The sequence below is a fragment of the Betta splendens genome, chromosome 15 (genome assembly GCF_900634795.4).
Source record: "Betta splendens chromosome 15, fBetSpl5.4, whole genome shotgun sequence".
NCBI classification, from domain to species: Eukaryota; Metazoa; Chordata; class Actinopteri; order Anabantiformes; family Osphronemidae; genus Betta; species Betta splendens.
The window spans coordinates 17,670,358-17,689,846 of record NC_040895.2 but is presented as its reverse complement, the minus strand read 5'-3'; the positions used below and the strand labels follow the sequence as shown (position 1 = coordinate 17,689,846).

Below are 19,489 nucleotides of genomic sequence, written 5' to 3'. Positions count from 1 at the left end.
TGTCTTGACATTAAGAAAAGAGGTAAAAATGCCCCTGGTAATCTGTATTGCCCTTTATTAAATGTCCAGGTGGGATTTCATATACAGTATGTGTGACTGCAGACAAAATACTGGCCCTCCTGGACCACCACAGGCAAACTGATGATCACAACACACTTTCCAGATTAAAAAAAGCTGCCACAGCAGTTACAGAGAATAATTCTAGGAAATGCTGGCACAACACTACGAGAAAATCACGATCTCTCAAACTAAATTTCGCCAAAAACAAGCAGTATTGTATGAAAATGGGTAAAAAAATAAATACTAATTTACAAATGTTAAAATTTAATAGGTCAAAAAGGAGTAAAATTAATTTAACAAAAAGCTTTTTATCCAACTTTTTGTTCTGACACATTATTTACTATGAATAAACATCTAAAATCTAAATCTAAATCTAAATCTAGGCATGGAGAATTAAATCTATTCTGGCTGATTCAGCTGCGTTGTCCAAGACCAGGAGAGTTTCTGAAACTTGTATTTTTAAGCTTAGGGGGAGAAAAAAAAGTTGGGTTACTTATGTGGAAGCGAGGATAAGAAAAATAAAACCCCAGCACATGTATTGTATGCAAGACAAGCTGATAGAAGGTCAACTGGCCAAAAGATAAGCACAGCAAACAAAAGTGTTAAAGCTACTCAGCCAAGATTAAAGTAAGTATAACTGGAAATTTTAAGAACGTATCTTAGTGTGTTCTGCAGCCACTCAATGGGGTGTTAATGAGTGAATATGCTTAAAACAGGAAAAAGAATAGTCTTTTGGTATAACACAAGTTTATAAATTACTGTTTCCCAAAGGTAGAAATCTGGTAAAAAGGTTCACCATGTCTGCTTTTATTTGAAAAATAAAACAAACCCAGAGACAACTTTGTTAGAATGTAATCAGGAAGTCATGTGCTGGAATTTTAGAGATAAACTTTTGTCTCAACATCTACAGATTGACGAATGAGCCCCAGTTCTTTTACTTCTAACTTTGGGATGCAGCCATCACTGGGTGCTAAAATATATCTCATAATACAGGGGAAAATTTCATTAAAACAAACAAGAAAAAATGTGATCAACAGTTTAGGGTGGATATGAATAGGGGCCTTATGGTGAGAGAGATCAGGAAAGATATGAAGATGGAACAGATACAAAAAAAGGAAAAGGAAGGAAGGAAGGAAGGAGGAAAGGAAGGGCGTATTAAGAATAATCAGCAGCAAAATCTCAGACTGTGTCTGACTGCTCATACGATCTCTTAGCCTCCACTCATAAGGAGAACACTGCAATGAAGTGCTCAAAAAAAAAAAAAAAAAAAAAAAAAAAAAAAGAAGTGCTCAAAATTTCATTTTAATTGTGTCAAATCCTAGTCAATTAACAATTGAATCTAAACGAGACAAAAAGTTTTAAAAAATGGAAAGAAAAGCTGAACACTGGAAATATATCATTTAGGAGACAGTATGGGCTTTCAGACAGTTTGACTTCTACTCTGTACTCCCCAGTGACCTCTTTCACAGCCCACCCCCTTTTTAGTCATTACAAACAAACTGACACACTATACTTTTATACCCACACACAAACCACAGCTAACAATCAGGGTCATCTGTAAATACGTTTCTTTAGGATAAATGTGTCTAATCAGTCTAATTTACTGAATAAACAGCTTTCATAAACAGATTTGTATGACTTGAAGCATGAAGCGAGACGTTTACCCTAGACTATGCTTAATATTTTCAGATAAAGCTGCAAATCAGACAATGCTTATGGATTCAATAGGATTCTGCCAGACCTGTTTAATCAAGTACAGAAGCACCAGTATAAAGCCTATGTGTTCTAAGTGTTTTGACAGTACTGAGACATCAACGGGGACCAGTATTTTGTTCAGTTCTGACTATTCCTTTTACAACTAGAGATCATGTCCCCACAGTATTAAGACAAAACTGACTTAATCAGTTTAATCGGGCCAATGTATGAGGTGAATACATTTTTTACAGAGAATCTATGTTGAAGATACATTAGCAACTCAAGATGTCAGATAATTTAATATAATAGCACAGTGTTTACATCTAATTGTAGAGAAGAAGCGTTAAAGGGAACACAACAAACACAAGCTTATCAAACTGTAATTAGGGGCAGTGGTTGAATAAATGGAGCAAGATTTCACATATTATAATATAAAAGAGATATTATTGACGTGATTGGCCAACATTAGACATGAATGTATTGATTAATCAGATACCAAATATGACGGAGCGTATTCTTTATCCGTTTTTCGTGCTATTGTGCATTACGCTAGCATGATTAAAAACAAACTAGGTTAGGAATTGGGTGAGCGGTGGAGGCTACGGGCTGAGTCTGTTTTGGTGGAGCAGAGACGACGCCCGACTGCTAGCTTATCGGTGCTCCGCTTAGCTAGCTGCCGCCGCCATTACCCGTCGTTAGCTAGCAGCTACTAACGCTACTGCGGGCCTGGAGGTGTGCCTCACCTCCACCCTATGGGCTTCACTCAGTCGGTTCGGTTAGAACTGGACTTTCGGCTTTATAATAAATGTCACCAGGCGTGTTTAAACCAACCAAGCATCAGTTTATAGCATAAAACCAGTCGGCAGCTTTTCCGCAAGCTAACCGATAGCTTTTGGCTAGCAGAGGTCCTAACCCGTTTCCTTGGAAGCTGAAGGGGACATATTTGGGATAACGTAAGTTTATTTGTGTTCATTTTGTATAAGTCAATGAATATTTGATAAATCTGTCCACAGTTGACGATGAATCACAGTGCTAGCTCATCAAGCATTCATCCTGCCTCGGTAGCGTTGATACTGGGTGCAGGTGCACATATTGACATTTTATATTATTTTGAGGCACTAGCTGCTGCGGGTACAACCGTGTGTGTGTGCGCGCGAACCTTTTTGATATTGTAAACACGGGTCAACATCCCGATGCCTCGGTCGTTGAGGATGGTGAGCTTTTCTGCCAGTTTCTGCTGGCTGGGCTGGATCACTCCCCGAGACATCTTCTCGCCGCTCGCTTAAATCTCCAAATCAGTGCAGAAAATTACCACAAATCTCCGCTGGTCCACAAATAAAGAAAGGGAAATGGAATCAGTGATTTATGTCGCTATTAGATAGCTCCCATGTTTAGCTTTTCGGGGCCAGCCGCTTCCTGTACTCCACCCCACCGTCTCCCTGCCTGTGGATGAGGAGGTGTCCTGGTTTTCACGACGAGCCCGGCTCCTGCTGCGTTTAGGTGAAGCTCGATAACAGTAAACCTCTTTATATCTGTACTCACTGTTGGAAATAAATCGCAACGAAGATGTTTTTTGATTTGTATCAAAAGTCAGAAAAATGGAAGGAACGACTTTTTTCAGAGTGCATAATAATGGTTATTTTATTTTTAATAAAACTCACCAATAAATAAACAAGTAGAAATCGACATCCCGTATTTCCCATTTCTAGGGAATGCACCATATTGACGCAGCTTCCGACTCAGCTGTCAGTTCTGTGTTCAACACTGTTTTATCACTACAGCAGCTGTTTCTACACATTTCTGTCTCTTATCTCTCGATAACGGAGATCGAGACGTGAGATTTGAGCAGCGACGCTTTAAGTTTTTGACAGATTTTGCTTGATCGCAGGCTTTTCAGACCAGGTGGGTGCGGGAAAACGACAAAGCGCCGCGGTTTTGTTCTGGTTTCGTTCGTGTCAGTGATGGAAAAAGTACACGGATATAGTAAAGGTGCTATTGAAATAGTGCAAAAGACCTAAAGTCATAATAACTTAATTAAGTATCTGTCAAAGCTTTAACTCGTCCCCTTCTTCTAATGGTGCGGCTTTTATAAGGGCTGCATTTGTTTATTCTGCCATGTTAATAATAACGTTGGTGGTAAAATGTGATCAACATCACAAAGCATCCGATCAGAGGAAGCATGTTCGGAGGAATCCAGCTCCTCCCTCTGTGGAAGTTTTTCACCTAATTTACTGTAGAGTAAGAGAACATACCGAATACGTGTATTTATTGGTTTCCACAGAGCAGCAGTATTTAATGTGTGTTTAATATTTTAATAGGTCTCACTGTAAAGCCTGATGTGATGCATTCACTGGGTCAGGAGATCCAGGGATTCTCCAGAAACCGCCTAAAGAAGCAGTGCACACATGTTACCACGGTGACGGGCAGGAGGCTGCTGGAGAGGAGGAGGGGTGATGGAGGAGTGGAGGTGGAGGAGGTCGCGGAGCCAAGTGGATGTGGATTTGTAGAGGATGCGAGTCTCGACCTTCAAGTTGGAGTCGTTAGACCCTTTCTACTGCTGGGTAATAAATAGCACTAGTAAAACTACAGCACTCATTCATTTCTAGTCCTACCAGTACTAATGGTGCCAGTCAACTCCGTCAGTCTGTTCACTAAGGTTAGTAGACTATTATTGTCTGCTGCCACTAATATGACCATACTACTACATTTACTACAGTCACTGCAGCTGTTATCCTGCTACTACGTATTAATACAAGTACTACTACTGTCATACATATCTCAGCAGATCATTGCTATTATTCCTACTTATGGTACCACTATTAAAGTACTTTAATTAAAACTTGTACCACAGCTACAGTTACTAATACAGATTGTAATACTACTCCATCTTCTTCTACAGACTCGATCTCAGTTCTCCAGACCACTAAGCTGCTTGGTCATGGTTTGTTCCACTGTTAAATAAATAAATAATTTCCTCATAACACATAAATCAATGTCATTAGTTTTGAATTCGTCTCGGAGGGCCCAGTGGTCTCCCCTTCAGCCGACACCCTACGTGTGCAGTGTCTGTCCTGTCGAGATGTCCTTGAGCATGACATTGAATCCCCTGGCTGCTCTGGGTTGCTGTTCACTTGTGTAGTTAACACTGTGCTTTGACCTCACTGTAGGAGGGAATCAAAGAGAGAATTTCTCAGCAGGGATCAATAAAATATTACATCTGTTAGGCTCAGCAGAGGTGACTCTTTTCCATACAGAGCTTCACTCTCTGTAGTCACATGAAACTGTTTTTAATCATCCAAAGTACAAGCTTGTCATGTTCATTCTTAGGGGAAGTCTGTAAAAAATCATCTTTACTTGGAATCAGCTTCAGTGACAGTAGCATCATTGGAAAGTTGCTTTGTTCTCGACTCTGGTCTTTGAGGGCAGATATTGCTAAAGGTTGACTCAATAAAAAACAAAATTGATCATTTCACCAAATTTAAGTTAAATAATGAAGGTAAACATTGGAAGACGGAGTCAAATAGAGAACATTTTGTTTTTGGTAGCATCCAGATGACAGATTTGCCTTTTGTTGTCTTGCATATTCAGCCTGGTCCCGTGTCAGCTTCGTATTTAAAGCAGTGCTCTGAAAGTCTTGCCTCGTGCATCTTTTCACAGATGTGTCAGTTTAAATCTTCTCCTTCTACACTGATGAGGCATATGGGTTGAAGCTGGCTTATTTCCAAAGACGCTCCATCCTTTGGATTTAGATTTACTGCTCCACACCGTAAACTTGGCATTATGTGAAAGTTCGCTTGGCTAATGCAAAGACTGCAAATGTTGCTCCTTTGAAGGCGCCGAGCTGCTGCAGAGTTTCCACAGTGGAAATCTGGTAGAAGCCGTTGCATCAGTTTCTGCTTTCAGTCCATATGTTTCCTTCACATAATTATCCAGCTTGTGCTATTTAGGAGCTATTTGCCAAAATAACTCTTCTTCCTCTGCTGCATCAGTAATTTAACCCTCGCTCCTATTGAGACTGTCTTTACTCACTTTTCATCCAAATCATAACATTCTGTCTCTTGTCTTTGCCTGTGGATGATATTAACCCTAGAACACTTTTGCTATAAAAAGTTACACCATCACTTTTTGACCGGTATAATGTAATACCCAACCCAATATAATATACCCAACAAAAAGTACTTGAAGTCATGAAAAATAAAAATATGACAACACATGATAAATTAGAGTGGTTTTCTTTTATTTTCAACTGTGGCATGTGTAACAAAATGGAAAATAAAAAAATAGAAAGATCCAAAAAACATGCTCGAAAACAAAGGTGAAGCTGCCCAGGAAGCCATGACACTCAGAACAATGCAACATATTGCAAATCATGTAAATACTTTTGCTCGGGTGAAAATCACCTGACAATAGTGCACTAGGGTTAAAGGTTCATATCAGCAGTTTCAACATCATTTAGCGCTATTGCACAATTTGATTCCTATTAATGTAGCTTTACCCAGTTTTATCCAGGTTTCTTTGCTTGTGTGCAGCCAGACTTTTAGGCCTCAAGCTACTATTATTATCTGGATCATTTTGTTTATGGCAGATGGGTTTGTTCTATACTGTCTTATTTATCTATTGTCATCATATTGTAAGAAAACATTTACTTTTGTAATTCCTGGTGGCTAATTATCAACATGTAAAATATATCTTGTTTGTAACAAATCACTAACACCTCACAGTTCAGTGTGGATGAATTAATTTGTTTGAACGCTTTAATTATCAAGGGACAAACAATTATTTTACTACACAAAGAGGTGAAGCAGTGTTTTGTCTCTGATCAAGTCGGGTCAGTCCACAGGAGGAATTTATTGTTCAGGCAAACAGAGGCCACCCTTCTGTTCTCATCGAATTGTTTCTGTCCTTTCAGCCTCTCAGGATGCCGCTCACGACATTGACACCCTGCAGAGATATAAGGTCAGTACAGAGGGATCAATAGCGCCGGCGAGCCTCTGCTCTGCGCGGCGCGGTCGCATGTGTAGGAACATGAGATTAGAGGCAGCTGTGCAGGTGCGCTTTCCCGCAGGTTGGCAGTCGCAGCCAATAGCCTCAGGAGCTTCATGACTCATGCAGTGACAGTTTAGCTCAGCAGAGGGAGTAAATGATTACAGTACATCTCACCGCTGCTCCTGCACATCACAGAAATGTGACTACTTCTCTCTGCAGTGGCTGCTCCCAGGCATGAGCACATTGCTGCCTGTGCAGTCTCAGGGTGATGAATTAGAGAGATTTCAAATACCTTTACTTCCTGTTCCTGGGATAAAACCTAAACTGCCTAATAACCAAATCAGCCAGGTAGCTATTAAAGCCTAGAAAACCTGACAACAGGCCTGAAGCACATGTAAAAATATGTGTTCTGACCACGGAAACATATAAAACACATTGACTGGTGTGGTAATAGAAGGGCAGTAACAGTGCATGAGCTGAAGATGAGGAAATGAAGCCAGTAGATTCACATTACATTTACTGTTCTACATTGATTAAACAGTTTATCTGGTGTGCTGATTTACAGGGCTTCACATCTTCACTTGATTTGTTTTATCCAGGTTTCTGGAGGTTTGACTTTGATGCTTCCACACATTACGCACAGACTTCTATAACTAACTCAGTTCAACTGTTGTTTCTGGTTCTTTGAACTTTGCTAAATTTGCCACTTCGGTGGATTTGACTCCATCTATTGTTAAATTGCTATTTTTCATTGATTAATCAATGCTTTCACACTTCTCATGCCTGTCTGCCTCGAGGCATCCGACTTCAATGCCCGTATAGGCCATTTGTTTCAAGTACCATCAGGTCTCTTCCTTAAATTACCTTTTTGAATTGAGCACCAAAATGACAACTGCCATCTTGTAAAATTGCACCAAAATGGTTGCAGGTGCAGAGCAATCCCCCAGTGTCAGAAATGTAGGACAACAACTCCGTCAAAACCGACTCCAGGACGAGTCACTGTAGCTGCTAGATGTCGTCAGATGGTAAAACGCACACATTGATCATCTAATCACCTGTAAAGTCACATTTTACAGGAGAAGCATCTGTTGTATTTGGTTCTCAGCCACAAACCAACTCAGGTCCTGAGGAAAGGCAAAGTACAAGGATGCGTGTGTGTGTGTGTGTGTGTGTGTGTGTGTGTGTGTGTGTGTGTGTGTGTGTGTGTGTGTGTGTGTGTGTGTGTGTGTGTGTGTGTGTGTGTGTGTGTAATCAAGTAATCAAGAAGCACACCAGAAACACAGAGGCTCTTTGATGTCTTCTTGGACACAAGGCTTCACACCGAGGATTTAAGTATATCAGGTTTTCACTGTCCTAAAGATACTTGTGAGCAGGATTTATGGAATTTGTTGCCAAAAAAGATATGACCAGGCTTATTCTAGAAGATGTAGAGGAGAGGGTTGAGCCCTCTGTGGTAACCTAAATTTAAGTGAGAATAGACAGATACTGCAAAATGAATTGGATCCATCTGTCTTCTTTGCCGGTTTCCCATTCTCCCTCTTTGTCTTTGCTCTTTATCTTTATTCCCCCGTCTCTGTCAGTCCACTTTTTTCTTTTTTCTCTTCCTCAGGTACATTAAGGTTGTGTCATGTTATCAATATGTCTGACGGACAGACTCTCTTTAAAACAAGTCGGGAGCCTGGGATCGTTTGCTCAAGCAATTTCTGCAGCTCCTTTTATCGGCCTCTGTCTTCATCAGGTATCTCATGTGCTAAACGTGGCCTTTGGAGTCACTAACCTGTTCTCAGACCAGCTGGTGTATAAGACGCTTCAGATCCTGGACCTCCCAGATACCGACATCACTTCATACGTGGAGGAGTGCAGTACCTTCATAGACCGGGCTCGAGAGCAGGTACAAGCCCAATTAACACGTATTGATCCAACTTGCCTGAAGCATTTAAATGTCCATCCATCCATCCATCCATCCATCCATCCATCCATCCATCCATCCATCCATCCATCCATCCATCCATCCATCCATCCATCCATCCATCCATCCATCTATCCACCCAGCATGAGCATGTGTATCTGTGTGTAGTTTTGTGCATGTACCAACTAATTGAACATGTTGGTGTGCACAGTGTTTCTTTTTTTCTTACCATGATGCATTTACAAACATCACCACAGGCGTTATCTGCTCACAGCACCGAGGCGGGGTGGGGGGTCAGTGCACTTATTACCTGGGATCGTGTGGAAGATCAAAATGTTCTCTTCTAATGCCGTCAGTCGTTCTCACGTGTTGTACGTGTTATGTTGTTTGGCAGCGTGTGCGTCTGGAGATTGATCATAAGCGGAACATAATGTGATGTGAGCACTGATATGAAAACACTCAACTCGAGTGCAATGAAATAACAACAAAACAAGAAACTCCGACAAAACCAAATTAAGCCTCCGTGTTTGTTGTGATGGATTTTCTTGCTCAGGCAATTTTCAGTCTGTAGAAGTTTTTTTTGAGGAAGGAAAACAAGACCTGATATGTGACTGTCTGACTGCAGAGACCAGCACAAATATTATAAAGGTGCAGACGCAGAGCTTTGATTGATAGAAAGTTATAGAGGACTAATATTCTCTGTGTGCACTGTACACTATGTGCTTCATTTGATTGTATTTCACCCAGAGGAGCCACCTGATTGGGTTATATCTGGAACGGAAGGCGTAGATGACATTGATAACATGTCAGCTACAGCAGCCAAAGCCCTATATGTGTTGAGCCAATTTAAATCTCCTGTCCCTCAATGCAAAATCAAAACAACGTTGCTCACAGTTTCTGCTCCACTCAATTTCAGTCAGAGAAGAAAGTTTAGTCTGTGAGTCGAGTCTAGGTTTCGAATAAAAAAGACAAATGTGTCAATACGCTGAGCTGAAGAGCTGAGCCGTGGGCCTGCACGCATTGTCTAAAGATGTGGCTGGAATTTAAACATTTATTTCCAGCCAGGGACTCCAGGCAGTAAAATAATTACATCAACATTAATATTAATAATGTCTTGTATTTTGACACACGCAGACGCAGCAGACAGTTTTGTTCTGTCTCAGTTTGCTCTTTAAGCTCCGTTCATCTGGGAAAGTTTCAGAAAAACGCTGCAAAATGATTTTTTTTCATTCGTCTGAAGTCATGTGAACATTACACTTGTTTGACGTGTTTACAATTTCTGAAAGAAAAAGAAAAAACATATACAGTATTTAAATTTAAATGATATTTGCTACAACCCAACAAGACAGTGGACTCATTGGTTCTGGTAAGTATTTTAAAGCAGTTTACACTGAGGTGTGGGAAACATCTCCAGCAAAAATGAAACTGTCTTTGGCAGGAACACTGTTAACTTTTCTAATAATATCTTTTTCTCAACGTTTTCCGTCCAGCAAATTAAATTCTGTCAATTTAACTGGAGCTTTCATGAGACGCCTGCAGAGATCTTAAAGATAAAGATTAGCAGATCAAACTGTGCATCCGTGGATCAGTTGCCTTGTTTTACAAAGCTTCTTTAAAACAAACCTGCACAGGAAAGAAAATGTTTTTAAGTGAAGGGCGACAAGAACCTTGTTTTAAAGATGTAACTGGTAGAACATCACTCTTCCGTTCGCAGGACGGCGTGGTGCTGGTCCACTGTAACGCTGGCGTGTCACGTTCCTCCTCCGTCGTGATTGGCTACCTGATGTTGAGGGAGGGGCTCCCATTCGACGCCGCCTACAGCCAGGTGAAGCAGGCGAGGCCTTCGATTCGCCCCAATCCCGGTTTCTATCAGCAACTACAGAGCTACAAACCACGAGGCAGCGGAAATGCAACACCCGAACATGTGAGAGGACTGGACTCGGATTAAGAGGAAAACAAAGCTGCAACATAAATAAAATGTGTTTCTTACATTTTCCTAATTGTGTTAAATGTGAGTTTTTGTTCTATAAACTCAGATTGCAGATGGGCCTGAGTGTTATTAGCATGTTTTGTCTGAAGTTGATCATGGTGATGCTGTAGGTGAAGAAACAGGTTGCAGCATGAAGTGCTGAATGATTAAAAGGCCTACCAGTATCCCTGCACTTCAACTAGATTGTTTCTCAGCTATCCAAACAGGTACAGCATCAATTATAACGATTGCCCTCGCTGCCGACTGTCTCTATCAATTTCACAACTTTGCAAAGTTGATGAACCTCGCTCCCTTGAAATAATTGGCTTGTAATTAGCTTGTTAGATAATGAGGTAGAACCCAGTTGGCCCACATGCTAATCATCACACACCGCTGGGATGAGCTCCTAACACTGCAAACCCACAGCACACAGAGGTGTCATATCTTAATCTTCACTGCCTAGATGAAAATAAAGTCTGTTGTTCATGCGGCTGACAACACGCCCACAGATTGTTATTAACGTCCAGCATGCTGAAGTTATCAGTCAAGTCTAGAGCAGGAGATGTTCTGCACACTCAGCTATACGCAACCTAATTATATTTGTCCAAGCTTTGCAAAATTTGTAAGACAGCACATCTGAAGTCACATGCTCTGGGTTACACCCTATTATACTGTGCAGTGTTGCAGTGAAGTAGAGTAAGCATGAAGTTTACGGCCCCAAGGCAGAACGTGTCTATAATTTAATTGCATTTATGAATAATAACGGTGGGATTGCGCCACCAGCTGCTCAGATTTGTGCGATTATAAGGAGTCAGTTTTCAGAGTAATCTTATGAATTGAAGTGAAGCAGAACCTACTGCAGGGCAAGTTTAGAGCTCACCATGAGCCACTCCTTCAGTTTATAGATATAAACCATAAACTGTCATACAGATATCAGCCAGCAGGGATAATAATTACAAATGAATTAGTGAAATACTGATTGAAACACGACTAACTGGAGGCTCCGGTACAGACATTCACACCTCCCCAGGATGCAGCGCTTTCATCTGGTCCGATTTAACTTTTCATCTCTGTTTCATAATAACAGCAAACGAGAAACAAATAGAAATGGAGGAGCTGCTTGGTTTAGAGCAGATACATCACTATATCTACCTGTCGTCTCGTTAACTCCTATTGGTTGTACAAATCATTATAGTTCCCACATTTCCATTCTGGCTTCTGTATTTCCTATTTGTATTTATGTCCCTCTTTGTAATTTGTGTCGGCTGCAGACTGCCGTTGCTGGGAAGCTGAGGGGTGGAGGTTGGGTTTGTGCCAGTGACTTGGAGGAGGAGATAAGTTCTGCCAAATTGGTTGCAATTCCTACTGGTCCTATAAAGGTCATAGATTATTTAACAGCCCTTTAAAGGTGTGGACAGATTGCAAAGAGCAGGTCTCTGTCACTGTTAGTAGCTAAATATTTTGGGCGTGCAGCTTCATTTTTCCCAATAAATGCACACAAGTGTCCGATAAATACACTCATAACTCTGCTTGTTACAGTCTCGACAAACAGGCAAATAAAATATTGAAGCAGTGTCTGAATAATGGCAACAGTGCCAATATGCAGTCTGTGACAGCACTTGAGTGCAGGGTTTGGCCTTTTCCTTGGTGTTGTTCAATGGTGTATCACTGAAGAGTATCTGCTATGAAGCCAACCGGGTTTCCCCTGACATTTTTGTGACATTTTACCGTCTGGATGCGACGGCTCACAGTATGGCACGAGCTGTCCCATCTGCGGGGTCTCCTGGGGTCCAGCAACCATCTCGGTCTGGCCTCAGTGCCAGAATATCAGCAGACTGGGAAAGGTGGCTCAGACTGAGGATGGTGAATAGTTTGCCCCAAAGAAGAACCCTGTTATCAGGCCTGTGGGTTTTAACAGCAAACCCAAAACACTGTGGCCAAGAAGACAAAATAAACAGCACCGTGGACATGATTACAAACCTGTGTACGTGTGTGTGTGTGGGCGGGGGGTTATTATTGATTATTCCTAGATTGAACTGACGCACATCTTGATTTTCCTCTTGACAGTAAGTAGAGATGAATTAGGGATAAAGATGGATGAAGGAAGTGTGATTCTGCAGCACGGACACGGACTGGGTCACAGAGTGGCTCGATTAGCTCTGGCCTTTATGCTCAATGGTAAACACGACTCTGAAAACACTTTGCTCCTCAAATCTTCCTGCACCTAAATGTGCAGATAGTAAAAGCGAATTATCAGGAGCTCTGTTATTTCTTCCATTGCGTGCGCATGTGAAATAAACAACACAAATTATCATACGTATTAGTTCAAATTTTAATGAGTTTCTGCTTATCTCTGCAGCCCCCAGCAGGACTGATCGTCCACCAACTGCTCCACATTATCTGAAAATTGCACTAAAACAAAATACTAAATATGTAAAATCCCGACATAAAACGCCACGAAATAAGATCGAAATCATTCATAGAAATAAAAACACACTGGAAAACAGATACTGTACAAAGCAATGAATAAACCACATAAAACGCTGAACAGGGAGTAATAAGTTAGATTTGTATTTGTATAAAATTAATCTAGTGGAGCAGATGGGAGGGTTTTAAGCTTATTGCAGTATTGGATCATGGGACCCAAAGCAGAGGGAAATTTATCAGATAAGCCTCTTACTGTTCAGTTTATTTTCTCAATCCTCAACAACAATATTCGGTCACTAACCCAGAGAGGGGCTCTGGGGGATCGTGACAATTTCCTGTCGAGGAAAATCCTTCCATGAGCCAACACAGAGGCAAACGCACTAATTCAGAGTCATTCAGTGGGAAACTCAAGAAATGATTTGATTTGTTTCTTACTGAATGAAACTAGGTGGGACGCCAATGAATAGGTAAACACACAACTGGGCTCAGTTCTAGTAACAATGCATGTGTCATTTCTGCAAAGAAACCAAAGAGCCGTAAAGTCCAGAGACACTGGAAGCGTCCGCGGGTCGTTGTTTATGCAGAAACAGGTATGAAGAACAAGTATTATCCCTGGGTGGAAGTGATGGGAGGATCATACTTTATGTACTGTATATACACAGTACTGTATTATCTCACTTTACTCTCTAAAAGTGCTGGGTTATGTCTGTAACCATATTGTGGGGTTGTTCATTCTGGGTCAAATGCTCAAATCCAATCTGAACTCCTGTTTGGGTTAATTTGACCCAGATTATGGGTCTAGAACTTCTAGAAACAGCACACAGAGCAATACTTCACAGTAAGTAAAACATTCATAAAATCATGATTTTTATTCTTGACACAATAATGAATATTTACATTGAATATAGTTTAAGTAGCTAGTGTTTTTTTTTATTTTCATATTATATACATATATATATATATATATACGATAATATTTTCTACTAGCTAGAAGCAGCTACTGTTGCTAACGCCGACTGTGTGCCGTTTAGTCGAACCCTACGCTGTAATTGTGTGCGCAATAGTCACTTGGCCTCGTTGGTGATTTAGTTTTTATTTAGTTACTGTCCTGCTTCAAATGTATTTTTATTACTATTAAAATCACTTAAATGACTTGCCTCAGGCTAGCTAGCCAGCGCGTTAGCTCATCGGTTTCAGTATATCAGCATAATAAATGTTAGAGGGCTCATTCAAACGTTTGTGGGCTAATGTGAAGCTGTAGTTTAATATCTTAGTATAAATGGCGGAATATGAATTTATTCTTTACTGGGTGCAGTTTTCTGCCATCAAGTGGGCCGTCGTTCGTTTATCCGCCGTTTAGGCAGCCCCGCTACAAAAACGTCTTGCGCCCGTATTCTAGGGTTTACAGCACAGCGCGAAACGCTACTTTTTGTTTCAAGTCTGATCTGTTCTCATTACGGAAAATTACAAAAGAAAAAATATTACATTATTAGAAAAAAGGTTCTCGCTTGATACACATGTGTGTACTTTTACTGTATATTTTATGAGTTATTACTATTTTAAAGTGGCATTTAATGCTAAAAAGCAGTATTAGTTTAAGACTTAGGTCCATAATGCCAGTCTCACTAGTATTTCCTTGTACTAAATGTAGTGAAGTTTTACTGCAGATGTTTGGATTTGTTACAGTTTAAAATTGGCCTGTTTGTTTCTTTCCTACTATTTTATCTACTACTATCTACTATCATCTTTGCATCAAGTAAACGGAGATTATATAATTTAAATTATTGTAGTGTTTTTTTTTTTTGCATGAACAGTATTTGAAGTCATTTGCACGTGTGTTTAACGGAAGTACCACTTTTAATTGGAAGCCGGGTACTCGCTTGCTTTGACACGTCGGGCCGTTTTATTTTCAACGTTTAATCAATTTTCTATTTGTTCTGTTCTATTCATGGTTTATGTCTTCTCTGCCTTTGGAACGGCATGTTTCATTTCTTCAAAAAACTCAAAAGTGAAGACCTGCCCTAATCACGCACACAACTCTTAATGCTGATTGATTGCATTTAATTTTTTCAGTGTGTCCTAGTGTCAACATGTGTTAGATCCTGTAGTGAACTTAAATGCATTATGAGCCTCTGCACCAGATTGTTTTGTAAAGGATGTTGTTTATTAAGTATCTTGTTCATCAATGCCTGCGTGTCGTAGCGTTTAATACAACACATTTGACTACACAATCACTCGCACAGTGAAAGCTGCCTCCATGGTCCCTGATATCTCTGCATGTAAGCGCAGAGGTGTGAAAAGGCTCAGTCCTTTTACTTTCTGCTGTCAGAAAACAACTGTTAAGGGAAAGCACAGCATGTACTGGAAATTAACACCCCCCAGAACTAGAGATTCTGCCAACCACTCCAAGTAAATGCTTAAGAGTGATTTTAATCCAAACTGCAATTTTTTTTTATTGAAGTCATTTTTATGCCTCGATATAATGAAACTGTGATGGTTCCATTACTGTAGCTGAGACCAGCATCTGGCACCATTATAGCTGCTGTTTTATAAGACGCCTGCTACCGTGTTTCATGAGGCTGCAGTGACACGGAACGCTTCAGTTGTAAAATACTATCTGGTTATCTGGCTTCTGTGTGTGCATCATATACGTAGTTTGTCTGTGACCCTGTGTTTTCCAGTGTTGTGTGAATCAGCACGTCCTGCTGATTCACACTTCACCTTTTATTCCTCAGTTTCTTCTGTGTTTTGTTCTCGCCAGTAGGTGGAGCTTGCCTTCTTTGGCTTGAGAGAAAAAGAGAAGGAGGGAGAGAAGATGATTAAAGAGAGAAGAAAGACAGCAAGAGGAGAGGCAGAGAGAAATGTGAGGGAGGGCGGGAGGCACGGAGGGAGGAGGGATGGGAGAATGAGAGGGAGGGAGGAGAGCGCAAGCGTCAGCACTCCATGCGTTAAAAGGGCAGATGGTAACCGCGGGTAACTGAGGAGCAAACCACTCTGCTGGCCACAGAGCAAGAGATCAGCAGAGAGAGGGAGGAGAGCGAACGCATGCAGCGCAGCGGAGGAGAGCGGAGGAGAGGAGCATCTGAGAGGCAGCGCCCGCTCTGACAGAGCCAGACTGAGCATCCTCTCATCTCAGCACTAACAAGGAGGCAGAGAGCAAAAAGAGACGGGGACAGAGCAACAAAGGCAGGGCAAGAGAAAAGTAGTCCTCCATCCACTTATAGAGAGCGGCACCGGGAGAGAGAGAACACAAGGGCTGGAGAGACTGAAGTGAGAGGAGGACACAGAGGACGGAGATAGTTAGAGCAACTGCAGGACTGATCAATGAGCGTGTGAGATTTCCAGAAGAAAATTCAGACTCAGCGAGAAAGAAAGAGAGTGGGAGGGAGGGAGGGAGGGAGGGAGGCGATGACAGGGAAAGATTAATGAATGAAAGATGGGAGCAAAACATCTGGAGACGCAAAGAGAGAAATATTTAAAAGGAAACAGAGTGAAAAACATTTAGAGGAAGACAATAGGATAAGAGTGGGAAGCGAGGCGGAGCTCAGTGAAATATTTAAGGAGAGACAAGCTGAGGAGGCAGAGTTAAAGAGTCGCCGCAAAAACTTCCAGAAGAGAGAGAATAAATGAGAGCAGCGGGGACACTGCGCGCCTCCTTCTGTCTCCTCCGCTCCATCCGCCCGAGGAGCAGCAGCATGAGGCGGGCGAAGGAGCGCTGAGCGCGGACGAGGCAGCGCGAGGAGCGGAGGCCGACGCGAACCCCTCCGAGTCAAAGGCAGATCATAAGATAAAGGCACATTTGAAGCGTGTCCAATGGCGTGCTACTACATTGTGATCAGTTCCACCCACCTGCGTGACGGACAGCTGAGGAGCATCAAAGGGGTTTTCAGAGGACCAATAGGAGCCAACAGCCAGAGGAGCACGGTAAGGCCGAGTTCGGCGCTAGATGCGGCTGAAGTTTGACGCGAGTGGGGGTGCTTTTATTTTGAAATGCTGTGGAATGCGAGTCGGACCGAGGCTTTTACAGCGACGCTGACGTGACGCGCACTTAATCAGGGTTGATCCAAGTCGACATGCGTTGGCTTTATGTGCCTGCATCAAAGCAAAGCCAGGAAATCGTTAGCGCTAAAGCAGCGTAAAGCATCGGCTTAAGCCCCGCCCACTCACTTGATTGTCAAGCCCTTAATCATTGTGTTTGCTGACTTAATTAATTGCCGCTTCCATTAGGTTAATTGACTCCGTATTGGAGGCAGAAAGACGCGCGGGGGGAGCTGCTCTGGTTCCGTTTACCTGCTCCCACATGTTCTGCTGATTCTGAATGAACAGTTAAAGCTCTGAAGCTCTTCACAACCAGTGTCTGCTTGTAACGTGGCGCTTCTTAAAACCGAAGCAAGTTGTGATGAACATCATTTGGAGCCAGATTAAAAACAGCATTTGTGATAATCTGAATGAGAGGAACAACTCGTGTGTCGTCCTGAAGCTGTGTGGGAAGAACAGATGAGTCACGCGCTTCTGTACTTTTTCTCCTCGTAACCCAAAATCCAGATAAAACTCATTCTTTATTCCTACTGAACGTTACAGGCGATCGTAAATACAGTGCGTCCTCACAGAGAGGCACCAAAGACTCAAACAGGCTTCAAAGACATCACATAAGACATCAAGAGGTTGTGTAGGGCAGCGCTTCAGTCTTATTAGACGCACAGTGAAGCACCTTCTGCTCCTGTTAGAAGAAGGAGCAGTTCATTAGCTGCTTCTCATGCTGCTACAACCTCTTCTATGAACAAAATCATCATTAGCCTCATGTGCTGATTGTCAGGCTGTGGCTAATAAAGTGATCATTTAAAGGCACGTTGTGCAGCAGCTCTGCAAAATCACCATCAGGTCATATTTCACTGTAACTTGTGTCAATATCTTTAATGAGGGTCATGCATCACGCATTATTATGATACGTCACAGAGAAGCCATGGAGCTATAAGTCTTCAGGAGGTCTACAGTAAATCAAGCGACTTAGCCTGTAATTACCTGAGAAGCACACGGAGCCTGAAGTAGCACGCGTGGTTCCTGTGGTGGTTTGTGTTTGGCTGATAAAACCCACTCACATCTTAATTCCGCTGGTAATGTCTCAAAACGAACACTAATGCCACAAATCCCAAATCTGGATTACTGCACCTGGGTAATGGTTATCAAAGCTCGTAACATTATCCCTCCGTGATCCCGACGAGGCGCCGAGTGAGTGTTAATGGAAGAACCCGTTCTCTGGTTCCGCTGCTTCTAAACTCTGCTCAGCGACAGAACGTCGGCGGCGCCGCGGCTGCAGAGGTTCACTCTGCACAGAGCAGGTGTGTGTGATACGAACGGGCTGAACCGGTCCACCTGCAGCCGGCGCAGCAGCACCGGCCGCTTCTGTTTTCCTGCTCATGCATTTGTTAGTGCTTTGACAAGAAAAGCTGCGACCAAGCTCGACCACTGCCGCGACCCAACCCGGCCCGACCCGCCCTCAGCCGCTGCTGTTAGAGCTGCTGTCAGACCCCACACAGGTCTCCCTGCAGCAGTGGTGGCACTGACCCTGAGTCAGCTGCTAAGTGCGCTGGCAGCCATGATGCTTGAATGCATGTGACCATGTTGGAGGTGGAGGCCACAGAGGGGACCTGAAAACAGCCTTCATGTCACTGGAGCAAACCGTGTGATTTGTGTCCTGTAGACGAGTCGTCTACGCGTGGAACGTGTCCCTGCGTTCGTCTCCTACGTCTTCTTCCTTCGAGGGCAGCTCCACACGTATTCCTTCTTTAAAGAACCAGCTACAATCTCTTTCAAGTTGCACTTCTCATTAGAATCTGTCAAAGCAAAGTCAAAAATAGACGTTCAGCAACTTCTAACACATTAATTATGGTGCTTCATTAAATAGATGACAAACTAATGAAGGGCTTTAAAAAGTTCGAGCTTTCAGCTAAGACTCGACAACATACGGTAGAGTTTCCATCGTGACCACAGTCCTTTAAATAAATGTTCTTTAATTACCCACACAAGCAAACGGAGGCATTTCAAAGGCATGTATTCAGATCTGTTTGTCACCTAATCCAGGAATAGAAAGCTATATCAAGAGATTTAATTGGCAAACAACCACACATGACTATCGCCAGTCACCTTGGAGCCTCATATACTCCTGCTAATTTTATCTCCAAGTTCTTTAGCGCAGACAGGTCTGATGAAACCGCATGAAATGATCGCATCCTAAAATTTCAAATAACGTGCTGTGTGCTCAGGAAGTGTGTTCGGACGCGTGAGGGAGACGCGATTGGAAAATAGGCAGCAGAGTTTGAAGCCGAAGCGGTGGAAAGTGGGAGCGAGGAGATGAGTTGGATGGATGAACGTCTGCAGCCGAAGACGTTTTTCCATTTATCACCACTAACCCTGCAGATCAGAACCTCCACGGAACCCAGCGA

The 19,489-nt window shown here is 42.3% G+C and overlaps 3 protein-coding genes across 8 annotated transcripts in view; 2 read left to right on the top strand and 1 right to left on the bottom strand.

Annotated features, from left to right (window-relative positions):
• The window catches only part of nckap1 (NCK-associated protein 1), a 21,476-nt gene extending 18,249 nt beyond the window's left edge, over positions 1-3,227 (bottom strand). For 3 of the 4 annotated variants that reach the window (XM_029174851.3, XM_029174852.3, XM_029174853.3), the window contains exon 1: positions 2,915-3,226. In XM_029174851.3, the coding sequence (XP_029030684.1) occupies positions 2,915-3,022 (108 nt within the window). In that variant the 5' untranslated portion in view covers positions 3,023-3,226. Of the gene's footprint in view, positions 1-2,914 lie in introns of all 4 variants that reach the window. The other variant, XM_029174850.2, reaches the window with a different exon arrangement.
• Positions 2,253-10,650, top strand: LOC114870361 (dual specificity protein phosphatase 19-like). 3 transcript variants are annotated; one of them, XM_029174862.3, is made up of 5 exons: positions 2,253-2,708; positions 4,074-4,316; positions 6,665-6,711; positions 8,480-8,632; positions 10,365-10,650. In XM_029174862.3, the coding sequence occupies exons 2-5, from the start codon at positions 4,097-4,099 to the stop codon at positions 10,596-10,598; spliced, it is 654 nt and encodes a 217-aa protein (XP_029030695.1). In that variant the 5' UTR covers positions 2,253-2,708; positions 4,074-4,096; the 3' UTR covers positions 10,599-10,650. The 3 variants fall into 3 exon arrangements, with proteins under 3 accessions (XP_029030695.1, XP_029030696.1, XP_029030697.1); XM_029174863.3 differs by lacking the exon at positions 2,253-2,708 and adding an exon at positions 3,488-3,657; XM_029174864.3 differs by lacking the exon at positions 2,253-2,708 and adding an exon at positions 7,670-7,766 and having other exon boundaries at positions 4,121-4,316.
• A 3,002-nt stretch (positions 10,651-13,652) lies between these two features.
• znf804a (zinc finger protein 804A) overlaps positions 13,653-19,489 on the top strand; it is a 37,657-nt gene continuing 31,820 nt past the window's right edge. The window contains exons 1-2 of the mRNA XM_029174847.3: positions 13,653-13,884; positions 15,808-16,970. Of these exons, the coding sequence (XP_029030680.1) occupies positions 16,860-16,970 (111 nt within the window). The 5' untranslated portion in view covers positions 13,653-13,884; positions 15,808-16,859. The remainder of the gene's footprint in view (positions 13,885-15,807; positions 16,971-19,489) is intronic.

Coding starts and splice junctions, on each gene's coding strand:
- LOC114870361 (XM_029174862.3), top strand. CDS start 4,097: ATGCATTCACTGGGTCAGGAGATCCAGGGATTCTCCAGAAACCGCCTA. Junction 4,317..6,664: donor TAGACCCTTTCTACTGCTGG/GTAATAAATAGC, acceptor CTGTCCTTTCAG/CCTCTCAGGATGCCGCTCAC. Junction 6,712..8,479: donor ACACCCTGCAGAGATATAAG/GTCAGTACAGAG, acceptor TGTCTTCATCAG/GTATCTCATGTGCTAAACGT.